Below are 14,048 nucleotides of genomic sequence, written 5' to 3' on the forward strand. Positions count from 1 at the left end.
GGGGGGGCTGGGGCGCAGGTGGTTGAAAGTTTTTATCTTACATTCACTTGGAGTCATCATGTAACCTTCGGACTGATTCTGTTGTACTCAATTGGTCCTATAAACCTACACAGGTAGTACCATCAGAATCTTGAGATCACTTATCATTTTTAATATAATGATAATAAGCAAATGCAGTTGTTGTTTTTTAATAGGCCTGAAGAATAATCCCTGCTCAACAACAACAATTTGCATTTACATAGTGTCTTCAACGTGGAATACTGTCCCAAGATGGTTTACACAAGCAGGAAGACATTTAGCAAAGAGAGATTACGAGGACTGACCAAAAGTTAGTTGAGGAAGTGGGTTTTAATAAATGTCTTAATGGAGGAGAGGGAATTCCAGAGAGTGGGGTCAAGGCAGCTGAAGGCACGGCCGCCAATGGTGGGGTTTTGGCGTGGGGAAATACTCAGAAACATGACTGATGCCGAAACCTTGGTGTCGTCAGGCTATTTGACCACAAGGGAAACACAGCCGAGTCTGATCAACGGCAGCCTTGCCAGCGACACCCGCATCCCGGGAATGAATTAAAAAAGGTGAGCATTTTGAATTTTTATTTCATGTGGGTGATTACCCTGCTCCTCTGTGCTGCTGCCACAGGAGTGTCTTGGAATTTGCAGGGTTCACGTAGGTCTCCGTAACTCGCCACGTACTGGATGAGGTTCATGAGGGCAGCACAAGAGTCGGAACACGTTCGGATATGGATGACGTCACTTGAGCAGCGCAGCTCAAACCGAGGCTGTAACTGGACAGAAAGGCAAAGTTCAATGGAACGACCCAATCCGTGTTTGCAATCAGACATGGTGAGATTCACAATGATAAAGCTCCCTCACCCGCTCTCCCTCAGCAGTGGGCTTCGACGCCGTTATTCGAAATTCCAGCACCCCCATGTCCAGGACTCGCACATAATCTGGAATAAATGGTTAACACTGCGTCAATCTGGTTGAATGGATTTTCCCTCTTTCATTCACACACTGAGACTGCTTACACCCCCAACTAAAGCTCATAAAAAATCGAAAACAGCTGAAAACAGTTTATTTCCTGGGGTACAGGTCCCCTCCTCTCCTGAAGGTGCTGACTCTCACTGGGGTACAGGTCCCCATCTCTCCTGAAGGTGCTGACTCTCACTGGGGTACAGGTCCCCTCCTCTCCTGAAGATGCTGACTCTCACTGGGGTACAGGTGCCCTCCTCTCCTGAAGGTGCTGACTCTCACTGGGGTACAGGTCCCCTCCTCTCCTGAAGGTGCTGACTCTCACTGGGGTACAGGTCCCCTCCTCTCCTGAAGGTGCTGACTCTCACTGGGGTACAGGTCCCCTCCTCTCCTGAAGGTGCTGACTCTCACTGGGGATCAGGTCCCCTCCTCTCCTGAAGGTGCTGACTCTCACTGGGGTACAGGTCCCCTCCTCTCCTGAAGGTACTGACTCTCACTGGGGTACAGGTCCCCTCCTCTCCTGAAGGCACTGACTCTCACAAGGGTACAGGTCCCCTTCTCTCCTGAAGGTGCTGACTCTCATTGGGGTACAGGTCCCCTCCTCTCCTGAAGGCGCTGAATTTAACTCGGAGACGGATTTTTAGCCCTAAGCCCCAGGGACACGGAAAAGGAATATGGAATACTTTCCTTTATTTCCCGAGGCATAGAATATAAGAGCAGGGAGGTTATGCTAGAACTGTATAAAACACTGGTTAGGCCACAGCTTGAGTACTGTGTACAGTTCTGGTCACCACATTACAAGAAAGATGTGATTGCACTAGAGAGGATACAGAAGAGATTTACGAGGATGTTGCCAGGGCTGGAGAACTTTAGCTATGAGGAAAGATTGAATAAATGGGGTTGTTTTCTTTGAAACAAAGGAGGCTGAGGGAAATTTAATTGAGGTATATAAAATTATGACAGGACTAGATAGAGTGGATAGGGAGGACTTATTTCCCTTCGCAGAGGGGTCAGTGACCAGGGGGCATAGATTTAAAGTAATTGGTAGAAGGACTGGAGGGGAGCTGAGGAGAAATTTTTTCACCCAGAGGGTGGTGGGGGTCTGGAACTCATTATCTGAAAGGGTGTGTAGAGGCAAAAACCCTCAACTCATTTAAAAGGTACTTGAACGTGCACTTGAAGTGCCGTAACCTATAGGGCTACGGACCAAGAGCAGGAGAGTGGGATTAAGCTGGATAGCTCTTTTTCGGCCGGCACGGACACGATGGGCCAAATGGCCTCCATCTGCGCTGTAACTTTCTATGATTCAATGACACCCCCTCTTTACTCCCAACCACCCCCTCCCCGCCCCGGGACACTCCCTCTTTAATGCTGGATACATAAACAAACACCTCACCTTTCTTTAAGTTTACTGCAACTGGATTACATTTTTCAGACAAATACAAGGCAGCATCATCGATAATAATTCTGGAAGACGAAAGATAGTGTTTATTACAAGTGGTTAGTTGGTGGAAAAAGATAGTGAAAATACAACGTGAGTGAAAGGGGTCAGCCAGTAACCGGTAACCTCATGGCCCGGCATATTCCTCACTCTACCATTACCAACAAGCCAGGGGATCAACCCTGGTTCAATGAGGAGTGTAGAAGAGCATGCCAGGAGCAGCACCAGGCGTACCTAAAAATGAGGTGCCAACCCGGTGAAGCTACAACTCAGGACTACATGCATGCTAAACAGCGGAAGCAACATGCAATCGGCAGAACTAAGCAATTCCACAACCAACAGATCAGATCAAAGCCCTGCAGTCCTGCCACATCCAGTCGTGAATGGTGATGGACAATTAAACAACTAACGGGAGGAGGAGGCTCTGTAAACATCCTCAATGATGGCGGAGTCCAGCACGTGAGTGCAAAAGACAAGGCTGAAGCGTTTGCAACCATCTTCAGCCCGAAGTGCCGAGTGGATGATCCATCTCGGCCTCCTCCCGATATCCCCACCATCACAGAAGCCAGTCTTCAGCCAATTCGATTCACTCCACGTGATATCAAGAAACGGCTGAGTGCACTGGATACAGCAAAGGCTAAGGATGTAGTGCTGAAGACTTGTGCTCCAGAACTAGCTGCGCCTCCACCCAAGCTGTTCCAGTACAGCTACAACACTGGCATCTACTGACAATGTGGAAAATTGCCCAGATATGTTCTGTCCACAAAAAGCAGGATAAATCCAATCCGGCCAATTACCGCCCCATCAGTCTACTCTTGATCATCAGCAAAGTGATGGAAGGTGTCGTCGACAGTGCTATCAAGCGGCACTGCAGCAACTCGCCAAGGCTTCTTCAACAGCACCTCCCAAACCCACGACCTCTACCACCTAGAAGGACAAGAGCAGCAGGCACATGGGAACAACACCACCTGCACGTTCCCCTCCAAGTCACACACCATCCCGACTTGGAAATATATCGCCGTTCCTTCATTGTCGCTGGGTCAAAATCCTGGAACTCCCTTCCTAACAGCACTGTGGGAGAACCTTCACCACTCGGACTGCAGCGGTTCAAGAAGGCAGCTCACCACCACCTTCTCAAGGGCAATTAGGGATGGGCAATAAATGCTGGCCTCGCCAGCGACGCCCAACATCCCATGACAAATTAAAAAAAAGTACCTGAGTGTGGAGCAGTATTTGTCCAGTTCAATGTTACTGGATATTGTGAAGGTTTCAACAGTCACCAGCGCTCGAACCGGTAAATTCCGCGGCCTGGAACAGACACAATCACACACATCATAAGAATCAGCAGCATCGCTTACTCCAACTCATTCTTTCCCAGCACTTCAAAACTGTAGAACGCCTCATCAGTCTTCCTTACTCCTACAGTCTGAAGACTTCCAAAACCCAAGCTTGGCATTAACTAGCATATCTTCTCTCCCACCCTTTCAATCTTGGATTTGGCACTTCAACTAGGTGTCAAATGCCAGACACTGAAAGTCTGAGCCAAACATTACCCCAGGTCCATGTACCACTCCCGGGATAAGGAACCTGCCAGAGCTCTTGCTGAGGCAATTCCTTCAGAGGCACCACTGGGTAAATGCATCCTCCCTCTTTCTTAGTAAGTATTTCAACTCCAACTCAGCACAGACAACTGCCAGGATCTTCCTACAGGAGCAGGAAATACTGATGGAACTGAATTATTCAAAAGGAAATTGGATAGGTGCCAAATTCATTAGTAGCAGTGTGGCAGCTAGAGGGAGCTACACTCTGTATCTAACCCATGCTGTACCTGCCCTGGGAGTGTTTGATGGGACAGTGTAGAGGGAACTTTACTCTGTATCTAACCCGTGCTGTACCTGCCCTGGGAGTGTTTGATGGGACAGTGTAGAGGGAGCTTTACTCTGTATCTAACCCTTGCTGTACCTGCCCTGGGAGTGTTTGATGGGACAGTGTAGAGGGAGCTTTACTCTGTATCTAACCCTGTACCTGCCCTGGGAGTGTTTGATGGGACAGTGTAGAGGGAACTTTACTCTGTATCTAACCCTTGCTGTACCTGCCCTGGGAGTGTTTGATGGGGACAGTGTAGAGGGAACTTTACTCTGTATCTAACCCTTGCTGTACCTGCCCTGGGAGTGTTTGATGGGACAGCGTACAGGGAACTTTACTCTGTATCTAACCCTTGCTGTACCTGCCCTGGGAGTGTTTGATGGGACAGTGTAGAGGCTTTACTCTGCATTAAACTATGTCATACATCACCTTGATGAGTACATTCAACAAAATAAATGGTGAGAAATCTTATGGTGAGGAGTTGTTCACCTGTAGTCCAGGGCACAGCTCCACAGGTGCAGGTGGAAGGTGGTTGCATTTGCTGGGGGAGCGTAACCCAAGACGGGCTCATCAGCAATATTCAGGAAGTCCAGGATCTGCAGGGAGAGAGAGTGCAATTAAACCAACAGAGGTCCACGAAACAGAATCTGGTGTCCTGACTGAACCCTACATAAATCTAGCACAGCCACAACACTAAATTAGTAGTAAAATGCCAAATCCATATTCTGAAAAATGTTGTCCGTGCAGCCTCTCTTCAAATACAAGAAAAAATGCATTGAAGGAATATAGAATCATAGAATCATAGAAGTTTACAACATGGAAACAGGCCCTTCGGCCCAACATGTCCATGTCGCCCAGTTTATACCACTCAGCTAGTCCCAATTGCCTGCACTTGGCCCATATCCCTCTATACCCATCTTACCCATGTAACTGTCCAAATGCTTTTTAAAAGACAAAATTGTACCCGCCTCTACTACTGCCTCTGGCAGCTCGTTCCAGACACTCACCACCCTTTGAGTGAAAAAATTGCCCCTCTGGACCCTTTTGTATCTCTCCCCTCTCACCTTAAATCTATGTCCCCTCGTTATAGACTCCCCTACCTTTGGGAAAAAATGTTGACTATCTACCTTATCTATGCCCTCATTATTTTATAGACTTCTATAAGATCACCCCTCAATCTCCTACTCTCCAGGGAAAAAAGTCTCAGTCTATCCAACCTCTCCCTATAAGTCAAACCATCAAGTCCCGGTAGCATCCTAGTAAATCTTTTCTGCACTCTTTCTAGTTTAATAATATCCTTTCTATAATAGGGTGACCAGAACTGTACACAGTATTCCAAGTGTGGCCTTACTAATGTCTTGTACAACTTCAACAAGACATCCCAACTCCTGTGTTCAATGTTCTGACCAATGAAACCAAGCATGCCGAATGCCTTCTTCACCACCCTATCCACCTGTGACTCCACTTTCAAGGAGCTATGAACCTGTACTCCTAGATCTCTTTGTTCTATAACTCTCCCCAACGCCCTACCATTAACGGAGTAGGTCCTGGCCCGATTCGATCTACCAAAATGCATCATCTCACATTTATCTAAATTAAACTCCATCTGCCATTCATCGGCCCACTGGCCCAATTCATCAAGATCCCGTTACAATCCTAGATAACCTTCTTCACTGTCCACAATGCCACCAATCTTGGTGTCGATGAGAATGCCTACGTGGTGCCCCCTCTACTTTCAATGCCTAGTGAAATACCTCCATAGCAAAGTAACAGTTAAGCAAGGGTTAATTAGAAGCCTGCTTACTTTTAGAATTAACAATGGGCCTCTCTTCAGGCCATCTGTCCGCATGATTAGTTCTTTATGCTAAAGCCTGCTTTGTGTTCACCAAGGGAGTAACCCTGATAAGGTGTGGGAGTCTGGTGTAAGGGTCTTTATGCAGCTGCATAATAAAGTCACTCTATGCTAGACAAGGCCGAGAAACATACCAAGCTAAGATAAGATGCCTCCCTTTTCTGTGTTGAAACATCGGCGTACGCACGTACATGTACCACCTGTGAGTGGTCGGCCATTCTGTCACTTAGCATGGTATGCCCAGGCTTTGCTTATGATTGGTTTTATCCCCTTGTTAATCATGTCCCTCCCTTCTCTGTAAAGGTATAACTGCATGAATTTTTGTATGAAATTTGGCCTTGCTCTGAGTGTTGACCAGACTCTGTGAAGAGTTCAAATCGATACTATAGAATAAGTCCGCTGCAGCTAATAAAATAGTGTTGAACTTTAAAGGTGTATTCGACTCAGTGTTTGCTGAACCAGACTGAGGGGTAAAAGAATCCAGTTCATCATTATCTGCAAACTTACTAACCATCCAATCTTGGTGCCATCTGCAAACTTACTAACCATTATGAACCAATTAGGTACATGAGCTAACGGAGTGTCCCCAATGGTTGAGGTGCCAAAAACCACAGCATCAGTGAGAGGCCAGTTCAATCCAGCGCTCTCCAAGTTCCCAATCTTGGGTTCTCTGCTCTGGGGAAATGGAGAGTGGAGGCCAGGTGCAAGGGAGAGAAACTTGACCCCAAGCTGCTTTTCCCTGTCCTCTTTAGGCAGCTCAGAGCCCCTCTGTATATTATAGGGAATAGCAGCCCCTGTGTATATTGTAGGGAATAGCAGCCCCTGTGTACATTATAGGGAATAGCAGCCCCTGTGTACATTATAGGGAATAGCAGTCCCTGTGTACATTATAGGGAATAGCAGCTCCTGTGTATACTATAGGGAATAGCAGCTCCTGTGTATACTATAGGGAATAGCAGTGTGTATATTATAGGGAATAGCAGCCCCTGTGTATATTATAGGGAATAGCAGCTCCTGTGTATATTATAGGGAATAGCAGTCGCTGTGTATATTATAGGGAATAGCAGCTCCTGTGTATACTATAGGGAATAGCAGTGTGTATATTATAGGGAATAGCAGCCCCTGTGTATATTATAGGGAATAGCAGCTCCTGTGTATATTGTAGGGAATAGCAGCCCCGTGTATATTTTAGGGAATAGCAGCTCCTGTGTGTATATTTTAGGGATTAGCAGCTCCTGTGTATATATTATAGGGAATAGCAGCTCCTGTGTATATATTATAGGGAATAGCAGTCCCTGTGTATATTGTAGGGAATAGCAGTCCCTGTGTATATTGTAGGGAATAGCAGTCCCTGTGTATATTGTAGGGACTAGCAGCTCCTGTGTGTATATTTTAGGGATTAGCAGCTCCTGTGTGTATATTATAGGGAATAGCAGCTCCTGGGTATATTATAGGGAATAGCAGCTCCTGTGTATATTAAAGGGTTGTAAACAATTTTACAACACCAAGTTATAGTCCAACGATTTTATTTTTAATCCCACAAGCTTTCGGGGGCTTTCCCCTTCCTCAGGCGGTGTGGAAGTGACAATTTCGAATCCTTCGCATTTTAAGATCACATAACAAAGCCTGGTGATTACTGCCCGTTGCCAAGGCAATCACAGTGAGCAGACAGAAAGGTGTCATCTAAAAGGCCACTGAATATACAACCCCCCAAAAAAAAGGGAAAAAAAAAAGAAAAAAAGAGAGAGAGACAGAACGAAGACAGTCAATGACCCGTTATATTAAAAACAGATAACATTTGTTCGCTGGTTCGCGAACAAATGTTATCTGTTTTTAATATAACGGGTCATTGACTGTCTTCGTTCTGTCTCTCTCTCTTTTTTTTTTATTTTTTTTTCCTTTTTTTTCCCCTTTTTTTTGGGGGGTTGAATATTCAGTGGCCTTTTAGGTGACACCTTTCTGTCTGCTCACTGTGATTGCCTTGGCAACGGGCAGTAATCACCAGGCTTTGTTATGTGATCTTAAAATGCGAAGGATTCGAAATTGTCACTTCCACACCGCCTGAGGAAGGGGAAAGCCCCCGAAAGCTTGTGGGATTAAAAATAAAATTGTTGGACTATAACTTGGTGTTGTAAAATTGTTTACAATTGTTAACCCCAGTCTATCACCGGCATCTCCACATCATATATTAAAGGGAATAGCAGTCCCTGTGTATATTGTAGGGAATAGCAGTCCCTGTGTATATTGTAGGGAATAGCAGCTCCTGTGTATATTATAGGGAATAACAGCCCCTGTGTATATTATAGGGAATAGCAGCTCCTGTGTATATTATAGGGAATAGCAGTCCCTGTGTATATTGTAGGGAATAGCAGCTCCTGTGTATATTATAGGGAATAACAGCCCCTGTGTATATTATAGGGAATAGCAGCTCCTGTGCATATTATAGGGAATAGCAGCTCCTGTGTATATTTTAGGGACTAGCAGCTCCTGTGTGTATATTATAGGGAATAGCAGCTCCTGTGTGTATATTATAGGGAATAGCAGCTCCTGTGTGTATATTATAGGGAATAGCAGCTCCTGTGTATATTTTAGGGAATAGCAGCTCCTGTGTATATTTTAGGGAATAGCAGCTCCTGTGTGTATATTTTAGGGAATAGCAGTCCCTGTGTGTATATTATAGGGAATAGCAGTCCCTGTGTGTATTATAGGGACGAGCAGTCCCTGTGTATAGAATCATAGAATCATAGAAGCTACAACATAGAAACAGGCCCTTCGGCCCAACATGTCCATGTCGCCCAGTTTATACCACTAAGCTAGTCCTAATTTCCTGCACTTGGCCCATATCTCTCCATACCCATCTTACACATGTAACTGTCCAAATGCTTTTAAAAGACAAAATTGTACCCGCCTCGACTACTGCCTCTGGCAGCTCGTTCCAGACACTCACCACCCTTTGAGTGAAAAAATTGCCCCTCTGGACCCTTTTGTATCTCTCCCCTCTCACCTTAAATCTATGCCCCCTCGTTATAGACTCCCCTACCTTTGGGAAAAGATTTTGACTATCTACCTTATCTATGCCCCTCATTATTTTATAGACTTCTATAAGATCACCCCTTAACCTCCTACTCTCCAGGGAAAAAAGTCTCAGTCTATCCAACCTCTCCCTATAAGTCAAACCATCAAGTCCCGGTAGCATCCTAGTAAATCTTTTCTGCACTCTTTCTAGTTTAATAATATCCTTTCTAAAATAGGGTGACCAGAACTGTACACAGTATTCCAAGTGTGGCCTCACCAATGCCCTGTACAACTTCAACAAGACATCCCAACTCCTGCATTCAATGTTCTGACCAATGAAACCAAGCATGCCGAATGCCTTCTTCACCACCCTATCCACCTGTGACTCCACTTTCAAGGAGCTATGAACCTGTACTCCGAGATCTCTTTGTTCCATAACTCTTCCAACCATTAATGGAGTAGGTCCTGGCCCGATTCGATCTACCAAAATGCATCACCTCACATTTATCTAAATTAAACTCCATCTGCCATTCATCGGCCCACTGGCCCAATTTATCAAAATCCCGTTGCAATCCTAGATAACCTTCTTCACTGTCCACAATGCCACCAATCTTGGTGTCATCTGCAAACTTACTAACCATGCCTCCTAAATTCTCATCCAAATCATTAATATAAATAACATAACAGCGGACCCAGCACCGATCCCTGAGGCACACCGCTGGACACAGGCCTCCAGTTTGAAAAACAACCCTCTACAACCACCCTCTGTCTTCTGTCGTGAAGCCAATTTTGTATCCAATTGGCTACCTCACCTTGGATCCCGTGAGATTTAACCTTATGTAACAACCTACCATGCGGTACCTTGTCAAAGGCTTTGCTGAAGTCCATGTAGACCACGTCTACTGCACAGCCCTCATCTATCTTCTTGGTTACCCCTTCAAAAAACTCAATCAAATTCGTGAGAAATGATTTTCCTCTCACAAAACCATGCTGACTGTTCCTAATTAGTCCCTGCCTCTCCAAATGCCTGTAGATCCTGTCCCTCAGAATACCCTCTAACAACTTACCCACTACAGATTTCAGGCTCACCGGTCTGTAGTTCCCAGGCTTTTCCTTGCCGCCCTTCTTAAACAAAGGCACAACATTTGCTACCCTCCAATCTTCAGGCACCTCACCTGTAGTGGTGGATGATTCAAATATCTCTGCTAGGGGACCCGCAATTTCCTCCCTAACCTCCCATAACGTCCTGGGATACATTTCATCAGGTCCCGGAGATTTATCTACCTTGATGCGCGTTAAGACTTCCAGCACCTCCCTCTCTGTAATATGTACACTCCTCAAGACATCACTATTTTAGGGAATGACAGCTCCTGTGTGTATATTATAGGGAATAGCAGCTCCTGTGTGTATATTATAGGGAATAGCAGTTCCTGTGTATATTATAGGGAATAGCAGCTCCCGTGTATATTATAGGGAATAGCAGTCCCTGTGTATATTTTAGGGAATGGCAGATCCTGTGTGTATATTTTAGGGAATAGCAGTCCCTGTGTATATTAGAACACAAGTCCCCATGTCACTTGGTGCTTTCCTTCTGAACAACATTTCCAGAATCTGAGAGCTGATATTCAGTGTTTACCGTATCAAGGTTATCAGCCCACCCAGCGCTGATTTACACAAAGCTAACCTGTTCGTGCCAGCTCCGCCCTTGGGGCACGTTGCGGTGCTTGAGAGTGGCCCCACGCAGACCCACAGCCACGAGGATCTCCTAAAACAAGAGGGAGGGGAAAATACATCAACATTTACAGAAAACTGTCCACGTAAAAGTTTACCTCATTCTCTTTCAGTAACAACAACTTGCATTTAAATAACGCGTAGTGAAACATCCCAAGACGCTTCACAGGAGCGATCAAACAAAATTTGACACCGAGCCACATAAGGAGATATTAGGACAGGTGACCAAAAGCTCGGTCAAAGAGTAGGTTTTAAGGAGCGTCTTAAAGGAGGAGAGGTAGAGAGGCAGAGAGGTTTAAGGAGGGAATTCCAGAGCTTAGGGTCTAGGCAGCTGAAGGCTTGGCCGCCAATGGTGGAGCGATTAAAATCGGGGCTGCTCAAGAGGCAGGAATCGGAGGAGCGCAGAGATCTCGAAGGGTTGTAGGGCTGGAGGAGGTTACAGAGGTAGGGAGGGGCAAGGCCATAGAGGGATTTGAACACAAGGGTGAGAATTTTAAATTGAGACATTGCCGGACCGGGAGCCAATGTAGGTCAACGAGTACAGGGGTGATGAGTGAACACGATCTGGTTCTGGATGGAGAGTTCCTGTTTGTCCAATGTGGAGTGCGCACTTTCTCCTTGTAGGGACGCACCCCACCTTCAAAATCCTACAGACACAAGATGGCAACATCCAAGATTTAGGGACCCCCGAGTGTATGCAGGGGGCACTTGATACAGCATACCAGCACAGAGCACTGGTGAGCTTCCCAAGGCTTGTCCACCTAGGACTACCTAGAAAGGCACTGCAAGGTCAAAGGAACAAGGAGGTGAGTTAGGCATGGCCCCAAAATGGAAGGTATGTGAGCCACACCTGCTTGGGCGCCAGAGAAGATTTGGTGCAAGTTACCTTCATGTTACTCTCATTCTTGTTATGGTGGACTTTTACCGCGATGGAGAGCATGTTTGGACTCTCTGTACCAACTCCCACCGAAACAGCAGCCTGCTTGGTCAAAGTGCCCTCCTCAGACTGGTAGATGGTAGGTTCGAGCCAATGAGGCTGAGACTTGCTGGGGAGTTTCACATCGCCAGGGGCACAGACATCCTCGACCACTCCTGCGAAGGTCAAGAAGACAGGCTGAGAAAACCAGAGCTAGACTTTGTGTTCTAACAATACCATAATAATCAGTATGCAAGGGTAATCTTTCCGTGTGGTTACTGGGCGAGGGGACCTGTACCCCAGTGAGAGTCAGCACCTTCAGGAGAGGAAGGGACCTGTACCCCAGTGAGAGTCAGCACCTTCAGGAGAGGAAGGGACCTGTACCCCAGTGAGAGTCAGCACCTTCAGGAGAGGAAGGGACCTGTACCCCAGTGAGAGTCAGCACCTTCAGGAGAGGAAGGGACCTGTACCCCAGTGAGAGTCAGCACCTTCAGGAGAGGTGGGGCGTAATTTGGATGGGATGAGGGGAAGAATGGCCATGTACTTAATGAGGCACAGAGACAATGCAACCTGGAGCAGCAACCTGTCATCCCATATAGTAGTAGGACATGAGTTTAAGTCTGGGTCTCCCGCACACATCAAGTTCTTGATTTCAGAGCCTGCTCTGCCATTTATAAGATCATGGCTAATCTGATTGTGACCTCAGCCCTACTTTCCTGTCTACCTACTACAACCTTTGACTCCCTTGTTAATCAGGAATCTCTCTAACTCAGCCTTAAAAATATTCAATGACCCTGCCTCCATCGCTCTCTGGGGAAGGGAGTTCCACAGACTCACGACCCTCAGAGAAAAAAATTCTCCTCATCTCCGTCTTAAATGGGAGACCCCTTATTTTTAAACTGTGTCCCCCTACTTCTAGTCTCTCCCACAAGGGGAAACATCCCCATAGCATCTACCCCTGCTAGTCCCCTCAGGATCTTATATGTTTCAGTAAGACCACCTCTCATTCTTCTAAACTCCAGTGTATACAGGCCCAACTTGTCCAACCTTTCCTCATAAGATAACCCCCTCATCCCAGGAATCAGTCAAGTGAACCTTCTCTGAACCGCCTCTAAAGCAATTATGTCCTTTCCTAAATAAGGAGGCAAAAACGGCACACAGGATTCTAGATGTGGTCTCACCAATGCCCTGTACAACTGTAGCAAAACAGCTCTACTTTTATATCCCATTCACCTTGCAATAAATGACAACATTCCATTTACCTTCCTAATCACTTGCTGTACCTGCATACTAACTTTTTGTGAATCATGTACTAGGACATCCAGATCCCTCTGTACCTCAGAGTTCTGTAATCTCTCTCTATTTAAATAATATACTGCTTTTCCATTCCTTCTGCCAAAGTGGACAAGTTCACATTTTCCCACATTATACTCCATCTGCCAAATTTTTGCCCACTCACTTAACCTATCTATATCCCTTTGCAGACTCCTTATGTCCTCTTCACAACTTACTTTCCTACCTACCTTTGTGTCATCAGCAAATTTAGCAACCATACTTTCGGTTCCTTCACCCAAGTCATTGATATAGATTGTAAATAGTTGAGGCCCCAGCACTGATCCCTGTGGCACTCCACTCGTTACATCTTGCCAACCTGAAAATGATCCATTTATGCCTACTCTCTGTTTCCTGTTAGCTAACCAATCCTTTATCCATGCTAATATGTTACCCCCTCTGCCATGAGCTCTTATTTTGTGTAGTAGCCTTTGATGTGGCACCTTGTCAAAAGCCTTCTGGAAATCCAAGTACACCACATCCACAGGATCCCCTTTATCCACGTTGCTTGTTACTGCCTCAAAGAACTCTAATAAATTTGTCAAACACGATTTCCCTTTCACAAAGCCGTGTTGATTCTGCCTGATTGCATTGAGATTTTCTAAGTGTTCTGCTATAATCTCCTTAATAATAGATTCTAGCATTTTCCCTATGACAGATGTTAAGCTAACTGGCCTGTAATTTCCTGCTTTCTGTCTCCCTCCTTTCTTGAGTAAAGGAGTTACATTCGCTATTTTCCAATCTGATGGGACCCTTCCAGAATCTAGGGAATTTTGGAAAATTAATACCAATGCATCTACTATCTCTGCAGCCACTTCTTTTAAGACCCTAGGATGAAGTCTTGGGGACTGAAGGAAAACCAGAAAACATTCAAAACAAGTTAATGTTAGTATGAGTTTGTGAAAAATACAATCGCTCAGCATA

General features: G+C 45.7%; 1 protein-coding gene across 3 annotated transcripts in view; it reads right to left on the bottom strand.

Moving 5' to 3' along the window:
• Positions 1–14,048, bottom strand: part of LOC137326742 (autophagy-related protein 2 homolog B-like) — a 128,215-nt gene that overhangs the window by 51,053 nt on the left and 63,114 nt on the right. For all 3 annotated transcript variants that reach the window (XM_067992114.1, XM_067992115.1, XM_067992113.1), the window contains exons 22-28: positions 11,763–11,968; positions 10,830–10,910; positions 4,768–4,874; positions 3,628–3,720; positions 2,368–2,438; positions 873–949; positions 614–784 (exon numbers count right to left, since the gene is read on the bottom strand). In XM_067992114.1, the coding sequence (XP_067848215.1) occupies positions 614–784; positions 873–949; positions 2,368–2,438; positions 3,628–3,720; positions 4,768–4,874; positions 10,830–10,910; positions 11,763–11,968 (806 nt within the window). The remainder of the gene's footprint in view (positions 1–613; positions 785–872; positions 950–2,367; positions 2,439–3,627; positions 3,721–4,767; positions 4,875–10,829; positions 10,911–11,762; positions 11,969–14,048) is intronic.

Source organism: Heptranchias perlo, chromosome 10 (assembly GCF_035084215.1).
Source record: "Heptranchias perlo isolate sHepPer1 chromosome 10, sHepPer1.hap1, whole genome shotgun sequence".
NCBI lineage: Eukaryota > Metazoa > Chordata > Chondrichthyes > Hexanchiformes > Hexanchidae > Heptranchias > Heptranchias perlo.